At 38.1% G+C, this 12,568-nt stretch overlaps 1 protein-coding gene across 3 annotated transcripts in view; it reads left to right on the top strand.

Annotated features, from left to right (window-relative positions):
* The first annotated feature begins 734 nt into the window (after nucleotides 1-734).
* LOC140951749 (regulator of G-protein signaling rgs-2-like) overlaps nucleotides 735-12,568 on the top strand; it is a 32,588-nt gene continuing 20,754 nt past the window's right edge. The window contains exons 1-2 of one of the 3 annotated variants that reach the window (XM_073401075.1): nucleotides 735-866; nucleotides 3,064-3,170. In XM_073401075.1, the coding sequence (XP_073257176.1) occupies nucleotides 3,150-3,170 (21 nt within the window). In that variant the 5' untranslated portion in view covers nucleotides 735-866; nucleotides 3,064-3,149. Of the gene's footprint in view, nucleotides 867-2,563; nucleotides 2,586-2,784; nucleotides 2,925-3,061; nucleotides 3,171-12,568 lie in introns of those variants that run through there. The other 2 variants (XM_073401077.1, XM_073401076.1) reach the window with 2 other exon arrangements.

Raw genomic sequence — 12,568 nt, 5'->3', positions numbered from 1 at the left:
ATATTCTGTACATGAAAGGCTCGACCTCTTAATCAAACAACCCTTGCCAGCTCAAAAAGCGAAGATGCGAAGAAAACTTTTCCCAGTGTGAAGCCTTGTTCCCAGTCGCCCTCGACGAGTTCGGATGCGACGTCACATTCGCGCTCTGTTCCATGATACCCCCTCCTCCGCTCGCTCCGATAGCGCGAATTGACCTGGAGACAAGGCGGTCCAATGGGTATATATAAAGGCTGTATACTTTCGTCGCAATTCATTTTCACTTTAAAAAAACTAAAACGCGTAATCAAACGTGATCTGCCGTGCTAAGAAATTGTTTACTTTTGTTTCCATGTCATTTTGTAAATTTCTTGTACTCTATCATTGTTATGAGCTAATAATCTCGCCTCATTTACAAATGTAGCATTTCTTATCTTATCTTAAAAAGTCATATTTTAAGACGCCTCAAGCAACACTCGGTTCGATCTCCTCCGAAAAGTTATGATTGACACCTGTCATGAAAAGTGGTACAAGTCGGACATCAGTAGCGCAAGCTATGCTGATATCCTCTTTTGGAAAAGAATTTTCTATAAAAACATTTATAACAAAAAAGCTATGTCATTCCTCCATTTTCTGCCGACTAATTTCTCTCACTGGTGGGTTTTGGGCTTGACACTTTATTTCTACTGCATACTGAATGGTGCACGTAAAAAATATATTAGTACTACTTACGAAAGTGCGAACGTGACCTAGTCTGCATCTTGATAGTTTATTTCATTTTCAAGGTTCCTGAATAGGAGTCTAATGTGACATCTAAGTCATTTAGGAAAGAGATGCATGCCGTCCGATCCGTATTACCTTATAACCTCAGCTGAACAAACCAAGAAAAGGTGAGTAAAATAACACAGGCGACAAGGATTTGTTGATCTCCGATTTTTAACTTAATTTTGGGTAAGAAAACAATTCGAAGAAGTTGAAATCCGTTGGGTAAATTTAATTTACTTATTGTTGGATGTATTTACTATTTGCTATTGAAAAGACATACGTGTGCGTGCCCACACACGTACATACACCCTCGGAGTCACTATAAGTTTTTAAGGTTCGAAAACGGCTTCAATTAGGCGATTAATAGTACCGCGAAGGAATCGAATAATTTTTGAGCAACTATAGTGATGGCGACAGCAGCTAAAACATTACTTATAAAGCGCACTGCTGTTCTTTTAAATTTTATTGCGATTACTGTAAAATTTGGCCATTTTGCGTAATCGAATTAAATTTTCCTGGAGCTGGACTTATTAGGGTCCACGTCCGCATAGACGTTCAGAAAGTGAAAGAAAAAACTTGGTCGTCAGGTGACGGTTAACTTCCTCCATAACGGAGATGCGTAAGTGAAGGCAAAGAAATGTTCCAAAAAAGAGTGATCAATGCACGAGCAGAGATTTTGTCTTTCTTTTAAACCCTTTTGTACTAGCTTCTCAACAGCTTTAAAATGGTCACACATTGCAATAAACTTAATCCGAAAGAATTTTAAGGCTTAAGGCATTACCGGGGAGGGGTACCCAAAGGGAAGCTTCTCAATTACTTTCGATTCAGTGAAAAATCAGCAAAGGCATGGCAAACTGGAGTTAGGCTCTTGTTCAAGTAAGGGGCCAACCCTCTAATCAGCGTTACTATTTACTAGCCGAAGTACTAAGCCAGACTTATATTTCCTTGCTTCCAGTCGGAAAAGCGAAGCAGGGAATTTTTCTGAAATTTAAGACGGATCACATGTGAAGGATACAACGGCTTCTGGTATTAATAGATCAGTTTAGTTTCTGTTTCGAGGTCTCAATTCAAAACGTGTAACAAGTACCACCTTTTGTCCTTTTTTATGTATCGGTTTCAATAAAAACCATTCTTCGAAAATTGCGCATACATAATCACCGGCAAAATAACCTCGCAACGACAGGGGAGAAACATGATGTTATGTCCTCGACGCCGTTCTGTGGCCAGGTTTTCAGTCGCGTCTAGAACTTTTAGCCATAAATCGTTCCCGGCCGCATCCCGATGATGCCTGGTCCCTAGTATTGAAATACTAGAAGGAAAGACATTTATTTCGTGTCGTTCATGAGTATAGTTAAAAACACAGTGAACAACTCCAATTATGCAATCACTAAGTTTCAAAGTGAATTAAAAACGTTTTTACGCAGATGTTTTTTCAGCGGCCTCCTACGTCACTGTTTGCATTATACCAGAGCTTCCGGGCGAGGCAAAAAATATGTTCCAGTCCAAAACAAGCCCTTTGAAGGTTTTTTTTTCTTGACGGTTTCTCTCCTTGAAACGTTTAAATTAATCTCTGAGACAATTGTACTTCACGTCTTCGATTTTTACCAACAAAATTTACTTCAAACTTCTCCTCCCAAAATTTACTAATTGCTATTTTGTTTTCTAAGCTGTGTAAACAAATAACATAAGCAAGCAAGGCATTTTTAAGAAAATTATTTTGTAACAGCCTAGATAGCAATTTCATTTTACATGCCGCAACGTGGAAGCGATCACAGTCAGGAAAAAAGTTGTACACTTCGTTACGTGAAACGAAGCGATCGTCAAAGGTTCAACGTGACTTTCTGGTAAGTTTTGGGAATCTCATTTGTCATTTAATTCCAAACCAAGAAGACCCTACCTATGTTATGCAAATTTGTTCGAATTTTCATTTATCATTTTGAAAATGTCACCTTTTTGGCATATTGATTAGTGGGAATTCAACATCTTTTAACCGGATATTGTTAGAGGAAAACAACTTTTCCGTGTTCCCAACGTGGTTACTAAGGTAAAGAAAGCCAATGAAATGCGTAACATCGCGCTGTAGGTAACAAACGTTTATTTCCCGGAGTCGTCAGTGTATCGCTTGTCAGGTTTTCCCGCAAAATAACAACAGCTTTTGGTCAAACAACTCAGCTGAATCTCGCTCTCGCAGGTACGTTATTGAGTTCCAGCGCCGCTTGCCTCGAAATGTTTATCGCATGAGATGAAAACTTATACCAAAGAGTTGTCTAAGTTACATCCGAGCTTTTAACCTCAGTTTTGTCTTATTTTTTTATTTTAAAGGTAAACAACCTCCCAATTAGCTCCGTCTTTGACTTGTTGTGGTAATCTTGCCTGGTGTCAGAGGAACTGTGTACTATTTATGGGTGATGAGCGCGAAAAGTTGGAAGGTAAGTCGTGTACAACAAAATTTGGCGAGTTACATTCTGATACGATATTTAATATTCTCTCACTGATCTCAAGTTGTTTTCTCTATCTTTGTATTAAACCGCTAGTTTTCCTCAAACAATAATTCTGACAACGTTTAAATGCCTTGTCTGTTGCTTAGCATACGGAAAAAATATTTTTAATGCGGCTCCAAAACGTCAGTGCCCCGTCGAAGCCACGTAGTAAGGCAAAAGATCGACAATACCGGTAAGTCTTCTCGGTCCTCGAGCTGTTGCGGGTTAAAAAAGGAAAGAAACCTGCTTGTTTCGAAAAATATCATTTGACTTGAGCAACCCAGGAGATCTAGCCATATAAATGTAAAAAGACAAGGTCAATAATTTTGAAGGTAATGTTAAATTTACCTTTAATCTATTTTTGTAATAGCAACTCTACTGTCTGACTCATTTGCCGAACAAATTTCTGCCTAGATTTTTAATGCTCTTTCAAAATTTATTTTTATCCTGCAGATATAGTTGTTGTTGTTTTTTTGTTTCATCCACTCTCTCATTTGAAAATTTCCCTGCTCGCTTCAAGATGAAAATACATAGTAAAGAAGAACTCTGGAGCGGTGAAGGGGATTTTCGATATGGGCAAATTTGCATTATATATCATCTTTTCAATTTTAGAAACAACAACAACACCAGAAAACCTTTACTACTCAAAGAAAGACAATAATTTCAAGTTTTCGAAAAATAACTCACAATATATCTCTCCAGTGAGAAAATTAATAAAATGCAGGTGAGCGTTTCCTTGAGCAAATTACTGTTATTTTTAAACTTAATAAGCTTTGGAAATGAGGGAATTTGGCTCAAATTTGAAGAAAACCTGCAGACATGAGCCACTTCAGAAGACTTGGAAATCATAATGGCGTTGTGGTGTTTCTAAAGAACAACAGACGTGTTTAAATTGTTTCATTCACTTTTTAGGCCTAAAACTCGGCTGCAAAACAGATAATTCATAGGTATCAAGAAATCCTACCGTGGAGGTGACTTTTAGATATTATAATTATAATAACATAATAGAAAATAATATGCACGTAGACGACATGAGATTGCATATACCCTAAGGCTACCTCTCAAGTTTATAAACACATGTAAATTACACATTTACATGGGGAGATATCTATAATTGTCAGTGCTGATACCAAAATATCCCTAGCTTCAGATGCTTGTTGCTTTACTCTCGGTGCCAGCGAGGCAGAGATCAGAGAAAAACGTCTGTGAACTAAAATATCTCAGTCCCTTTGGTGAATACATTTTACAAATTTTGCTAAGGTTTCCTCGTCAATTGCCGGGTAAATTGCCTCAGTTTATAGTTGTCCTCTGTGCTGATTTGATCAAAATTTACCGGCGATAGGGATCTCAACCTTTTCGTTTCAGCTGGGTTTCACTGGCTGAAACCCAGCTGACTGAAAAAAGCTGGCTGAAAATGAGATCCAGTGAACCAATGAGAAAGCTAGAAATGCAATATCCGAGGTTGCAAATTTGGTTCAGGTCAGTCGACCGATCAATCATTCGCGTAGCCTGCGATCATGCCCCCGGCTCTTCAGCTGAGCTAATTCTCAGCTAAACTCGCCGATATATAGGCCCGGTTTAAACGTTGCATTTTACATACAGCAATTTCGAGAAAGGTTGTCGGAAAAAATATGCACGCGACAATCCCGAAAGGTAATATGGGATATGATCAATACACTGTTCCTGACATTGTAGCTGTCGAACTTTGCTTTAGTACTCACAATCATAGGTCCACAGGCCTCTCGTGCCATTCTTTAATATTTGTTTGAAGAACAGTGAACTCAAAACCACCCACAAACAAAAGAAATTTTAATTAAAAATTTTAATGAGAGTCTTTAAAGACGGCTAAACTTTACGTTCAATTTTTAGACCAAAAAAACCCAAATTTAAATATCAGTGCAGGAATGAGTTGATTTATATCAGAAATATTGAAGCCGGCTTCGCCTCGAGTTTTTAAAACCTGGTAGTACACGACTGCGAGTTTTTTTTTTTAAACAGTACTTATAGCATTAAATTCGGCACATATAATGTGCTTTTGAACGGGGCCGAACCCAAAGCGAAGCAATGGGATTCTTCAGCCCACGCTTTTATCGATCTACTTGAAAACATGTTGGTAAATCTCAATGTTGTCCATAATTGAAATCTTTGAATGCACATTTCAGGTTTTGAAATCAAGTTAAGAGAACATTTACGCTACTGAGTAGTTTTGACGTCTTTTTCAACTGTTTGTGAAAACAACAACAATATCAATTTGTACGGAAACAACAACAACTTAAACAAAAGCACAATTTAATTCTTATGTTAATTGTTCTGGTGAATGACAAAAACATATTAAATAATATGTGAACCATTTTTGAAGCAAATGTGGTCTCAAAGAGGCTACGCTATTTGCTAGGCAGGAGCTTAAACTTTTTTTCTTATCAACTGAATTCCAAAAATAACCGTCCAATCTTTGTTATTTAAGACCAAATTTGTTTCCTGTCCTCCGTTGCAACATAGGTAGTAGAGGCGACTGGTTATGAAAGGTGCAAAAATCAAAGTTGGAAACAACGGTGCTCAGTAGTTTATGTTGGAAGTTCCCTGACCATGCACAATCCTTAGTTTTTTGTTCACAAATGGTGACTGAATAAATTAATGCAATGTTTCTATTAGTCAGTAAGTTCAAAATGATAGGAATGCTATTGACCGTTGTGCACGGTCAGGTCCAAAAAAAAAAACTAACAAAAACATATAATAAGAGAGTCTAACGGGTTTCATAACCATTTCACTTTAATAACTCGATTAGTTTATAAGCTATTTGCGGGTGGGGAAGTAATGTAATTGGTTATATTTCCAATTTTCAATAAAATTTGTTTGTTGTTGTCGTTAACTATGGTTACAACGGATGGCAAGCTACGGATGGACATTGATAAAACTCTTGAAAAAATTGTCCCAACGTTTCCATGTTTTAATGTTATACCTGCGAAAATCACCAAAAAGTTATTATCATTAGTGCTTCCTGATTAAATTTGTTTGATATTTTCTTTATAATTTACACGGGAGCATGTTGGGGAAGGATAAAGATACGAAGCAATGATGACTGCAGAACAAAAATGACCTAAAACAGCTTTTAATTAGTAGCAAAATCCTTGTGACATGTTCCGGCCCCCAGTCTACTAAACGTGTTGATGTAAACTTAGAAAATTACCAAAGAATGACAAATACAGTAAAACCAAGAGACTATAAAGGGGACAGAGAGGGCATCCCCCATATACACCCTATTCCATAGGTAATTCGTCTCGAGTTATTTTTAACACCACAGATCTCAAGGGGGATTAGACAACAGCCAATCACATAGCGCGAATGTGTTTCGCGTGGATGACCCACGCTGAGAGCCACGCGTCCTTCACGAAATGACGCATAACAAAATGGCGGAAGACGCGGAGAGCGATTTTGCTATTCCTTTTGTCGACGAAAACGACTACAGCAAGATTTCTGCGAAAGCTGTGTCAGCGAAACCGAAATTAAAAAAGAATCGCCCTTCCTCTCTTGTATAGAGCTAACAGTAGAGCAGGGAAATCCCACTGAATATTCTCTCAGGATCATTTATAATTTACAGTTTGAAGAGAGCAATTTCTGGTTTGCTGTTTATTTTTTCAGTCTTTATAGCGATTATTCTTACCCACTCACTTTGTCAATTGTAGGCGAACCCTCCTAAAGCTGAATTTCAAGGGACCATATTCAAGCTCAGAAAGAGAAATAAAATTTACGTCCTCCATAAAACGCGAAATTAGGCATTTTCACGTCGTAGTCGTGCAAAAACGGGAGAGAAATGAACAAAAAAGTGTATTGCACGTGCGAAGTTGTTGTTTTGCTAATTAAACCTATTGTTTTTTTGACGTTCTAGTTGTCGTCCGCGTCGTTGGATCTTAAACTCCCTAAATTGTAAAAACGACCGGTTTCAATAGACCGGCGAAATTTCTCATTTTATTAAAGCACTTAGGTTACTACAACTTCGAGTTAAACTGATTTCACGGGCTGTCAAAGAGTCCAGCGATTCCTTTTTTCCAGGTGAGCGCCGACTCATTTCGCTTCAATATTCAGGAATGCTCTCGATCTTTTTACGCTTTCATTGCCTCTCGCCCGACATGTTTTGCACTGCGTTTGGTCATGCGAAACCTCCACGAAACATCCACGCCTCGCGCGAGGTAACTTTATCCCGATTCTAAAAATAACTCGAGACGAATTACCTATGGAATAGGCTGTATATGGGGGATGCCCTCTCTGTCCCCTTTAGAGTCTCTTGAGTAAAACCCCGCGACTAAGAACCTGGATTTTTCTAAGTTAGCCTAAACAGGTTCTTAGCACAGGTTTTTAGGCTATTTAGGTTATTACATAGGTTTAATTTTCTGAAGAAAAAAATATAACATACCTATTCAGCTCATTCCTCAGGTAAAACCTAGTACCATTACAATTGCAGTTGGAGTAATAAGACACCTATGTCTCCAAAGAAGATCCTTAATGCTGACTTATTTAATTTGCCCAAGTGTACAGAATTTTTCCACAGATTTTAAAACTGAAATAAGAACCTGTTTCAAATTTAGGCTAAACAGGTTCTTATATATAGAGGAGGCTTAACTGGCAAATTTTATCCTCACAGGTTCTTAAAATCCAAGTTTTTAGTCGTTGGGTTTTACTGCATACAATAAACACACACACACAAAAAAAATGATTTTTATTCGACTGTATTCAGTTGTCAGACGGACCCACACACCAGCCAGTTCGACATTTCTTTCAAACGTCGACACAGGGCGGAGAACAAAGCCGGAATGCGAGCCAAGTATACATAGAGTAAAGTCGTCTAAACATCAATGAAATGCACCATTTGAGTTGAATAATAAATCTCCTCTTAGGCGGTTTAGTGTGTATTCTGATCATGGACAAAGCGTTCTATCCGTCGAAGATATTTGCAGTTTCCTACGAACTCACCTACGATTTTCGGAGGTTGTGTTTTCACATTTTATTACCAAGATATTGCTATTATTGCTAAAGAGAAAAGTTCTCCTAAAAATTGCAAAAGGTCCCCTAGAATTTTCTAATGAACGGACGGCTACTCCATTCATTATGACGTATTTGAAAAATTAGGTCTTTAGGTGCTCCCGTATGAAGTCTATGTTGATACCTGTCAATTTGAGTTTGAACTCGCTTTGCGATTAAATAAACCCTCCCGTGCTGATTTTTTGAAGTCTGTACCCCATGTTCTTTTCGTGGAATCCAACGAGCCATCAGTCAGTATATCCCCCGAGGTTTAAATTTCGTACGCGCGCTAGGCGATCTGAAGAGAAAAGCCAAAAACTGTGAACAGATTATATTCTCAGTTTTGCGGCAAGGCTAGAAATTTACGATAACTAGAAACCCAGAAAACCAAATTTTCCGAAAGCAATTGATAGAGACTCTAATGACCACTTGTAACCTGTTTCATTAGCAAACATTCACAGCAAGATCGCACTTTTGAAATTCTGCACTTCGGGAAAAAACAGGAAGTCGAACCGTTGCTTTGCTTAATTTCACCTTTAAGATAAACAGGAAGACTAGGAACATTTTTTCGAGAGATGTGGGGGTATCAGTACAGCTCTGGTACATCGTAAGCCAGGAATTATATATATCACTGTTTTTCGATCCTGAATTAAACTCGGAGAAACTATAAAACGAGGTCTGCAAGGTAAGAATTCATTTGGAAATCTTTTTATAATAAGACGTTTTTTGTAACCAAACTTTATGCCGCATGAATAAATCTGAAGATCAGTGATTAGATTTTGAAGCCCTCATTTTGTGTCGCCTAAAACAAAGAATGAAATATGGAAACAATGTTATTTTTGACAATACGACCGTCATTCTAAGATTTACAGACAATGCGTGGCTAACTGATTCCAGCTCAGTCAGTTGCCTTCTTCCTTTTGTGTTGTTCGCGGGAACTGGAATATCAAGTCCAGCTTCTTCAAGTTCTAGTCACTAATAGGGAGAAACAACAACGAAGGCGACCGCCACGAAAACGTCACTTAAAAAGTGAAGTCGCTCTTCTTCAAACTTTATCGGACTTATTTCATCTCGTTCAGTTCGTCAAATGTTGGCCATTTTTCTCGAGTTGAATTCTAAAAGAATGTATCGAAGTTCAGGAAAAGAAAAATAAAGTTGTTGTATTGTGTTCGCGTTCTACACGAAACGTGAAATTAGGCATTTTCACGTCGTAGTCGAGCAGTGACGACAAAGAAATGAACAAAGTAGCGTTATACACGTGGACATTTGTTGTTTTGCCAATCTAAACCTATTGCTTTTTTGTTGTTCTCGTTGACTGCGCCGTCGTCGCTGCGTAAAGCTCCCTAGTCTGATGGTATTTAGGATGATGCTCTTGTTAAGCAGCATAAATTATGCAGTATGGGCGTACTTGAGAAAGACTCTGCATGAATGGATTATAAATGGAATCGAGTACGTGTAAAATCTTTGTTGAGCATGCGCTGCATGTTGCTAGGAGTTTAGAACCCAGGCCTAATAGCCGTGGGCTTGGTACGGCGAGCTCAGTTATGACCGTCAGTTTATCGATAAACGAATGTTCGCACTTCAAAAACCAGATTAGGGTGCTTTAGGATCGACAACGGCGACGGCAGCGAAAACGTCACTTTTAAATGAATTCGAGTTGTTTCAAACTTTGTTGCATTTATTCTAGTTCGCTAAAAATGTCAAATGTAGGCGAATTTTCGTGGAGTGGACTTCTTGGGGACTGCACTTAAGTCTAGGAAGAGAAAGAAAAATTCGTCGTCGCTTGTTCACATCCTGAATAAAACGTGACATTAGGCCTTTTCACGTCGAAGTCGTGCAGTTCGGCAAAGAATTGTACAAAGAAGCGTGATACACGTGCGGAGTTGTTGTTTTGCTTACTAAACCTATAGACTAGACTGCGGCGACTTCAAAGGCTTGAGGCGATTCCGGCTGAGTCTCCTGTTCTCCTCCTCGATCAAGAAGACAAAAGGAAGCTCTGCTCACAGGGTGGCATCGATACTGACTTGGCCAGGTCGGCCCACGATTCGCTCTCTCATGCACGTCATAGGAAAATTAATCGAATTATGCCTTTTCACGACAATGAAGTCTTAAAACCAGTCATATTATTCACCAGGATAAAATTCACCATCATATAACTTTCTGTGGATGGCGGCCTGACTGAAAAAAACATATTTCTCATTTATCCATGTACCACGCTTAAAATCCACCATCACATTCCTGACATTGCTTAAAAGCACATATCGACACACAAAAATATTGAGTTCAGCAATGCCGAAAGCCGCTTTAGGGGAACTCGCCAAGAAGGACTAAAGATTGTCAAGATTGGGTTACGAGTGCCATGTAAATTCAAAAGTGAACAAAAATCCAAGTAACCTGAAGCACAAACACCAAAAAAGTCAAAATAACCTTTTATTTAAAGAGGGTAAGACAAGTTATTAACTGTTTTCTCCAGTGGCCCTCTAACGGCAACTCGGTGCAGGTCTACGTTCTGCCCGGGCTTTTAGGCTCAGTTTCAAATCATTGTATTAAATAATCCAACACTGAAACTGTCAGTTACAGGCTATTCTCGAGGAGTTTATTCTTGATACAGGTTTGACTCTTAACGTTGCGTTTGAACATTACTTTCGCTTGCCCTCTATTTTAAACACATTTGCGCTGCACGTGCCACGCATTATATTGTCCGTGCGAGTAACAATTTTTCCTTCGTAAAATCAGTGCGAGTTTCTTAATGGTAACAAGAGGTTTTCATGAAAACTCTTTTTGCTCCACTTACCGATTATCTGGTAAACTTTTGACGCACTTCCTCTTTGTATTCAATGTAATTACCTAGGACAATCAGTGACAATTTCTAGGTGTTAACTTCAGAGATGGAGTTTTCCATCAACCAATTAGAACGCGTCGAGCGGAGAACAAATTTAAACAGGTCGCAAATTGTGTTGCCAGCTGCAAAGCTCTTGGAAAGTTTGGTATTATGATCAACAACTAACTTTTGAATGATTGTGCACAAGATTTTATACACACCTAAAAAGCTCATCTGGACTCAATTTTACAAACGCATTTTATGGCTAAGAGTCATAGAAAAAAGATCATAAGATTATTCTTTACAGCCTCTTAAATGGGTAAAAATGCGATCAAAAGAATAGAAAAGATGATTTTTTTTTGTTAATAGCTTGGTCTTGTTTAGACAACACCAGTGTTATAATTTCCTTTTTCAGATGTTTGGAAGGTTTTGTTCGATCCACTAATTGAATCCTCCTTTGTTTAAAGAAAACAGCCTTCGAAATTAACCGAGCATGTGATTGGTTCTAGAGACCATTGAACTCAATATTAAGACAATGTCGGCTCGCGGTTTTTGCTTGATATGATAATATCGCGTTTAGTTGAGAACAAAATTTGCCGAAGCCTTTTTTGAATGACCTCTCAGAACTCCGGATTGGAATCCACCGGTCTTAAAAGTAGAGGTAAAAACGCGTCGTCTTAATCAAATTTCGCTTTTTTATTCAGATTTCAATGTTTATTTTTTTTTCACCCTCTTAGTATTAAGCAAAAGCAGCATGAACTACGTATTATACAACGGGTGTTCTAGAAATATTGCCTGAAGGAAAAAACATTTTCCTGAAAATTGGCGAGGTCCTTTTTTAGGTGAAAAGAATTTACAGGTCTCTGTACAAAAACGCTAGTGGACCCTAGTGATAGAAAGCATTTGTATCTTCAGTTTTCTCTTTTATGTTGAGAAAATTATAACAATGAATTACTTAGGCAATTAGGGTGTATGGTTTGTTTGGATTTCAATGTACAATGTACAAAATCGTACAGTTTGTATACAACATTGTACATAGAAATAAACATGCGACAATAATCTTCTTTATTTTTTAAAGGTTTCTGGAGTTTGGACGATATTTTCTCTGGCTATCACTTGGTTATATTTTGCCTTGGTCAAAACAAAGTTAAGTCTATAGTACCGCACTTATTAATGTTTCACCGTCACCAACAGATCGCGTCAATCAAGCTGGAGTCGCTTTTGGACGTTTTAAAAAACTACTTAAGAACCATTGAAATAAGGAAATCTTGCTCCATAAAGTATTTTTTTGGCTGTTATTTTTGAAAAGTATAAAGTCTGTAAGAAAGCGGATGTTTCTGGTAAAATTTGTTTTAATGCATCAGTCGGTTATGCGGTTCCATGTCTACGTTGAGCGCAGGTGTTTTGTATCTTCGCTGCTTAGTTTTTAGTGACATATACGCTATTCAACTCAAAGCAAAGTAGAAAAAGGAAACTATACCTAATGTATGGTTTCCTATTGTATGCATCA

Source organism: Porites lutea, chromosome 11, assembly GCF_958299795.1.
Source record: "Porites lutea chromosome 11, jaPorLute2.1, whole genome shotgun sequence".
In the NCBI taxonomy this organism is placed as follows: Eukaryota; Metazoa; Cnidaria; class Anthozoa; order Scleractinia; family Poritidae; genus Porites; species Porites lutea.
The sequence above is the reverse complement of the archived record's forward strand: the minus strand, read 5'-3'. Positions and strand labels throughout refer to the sequence as shown.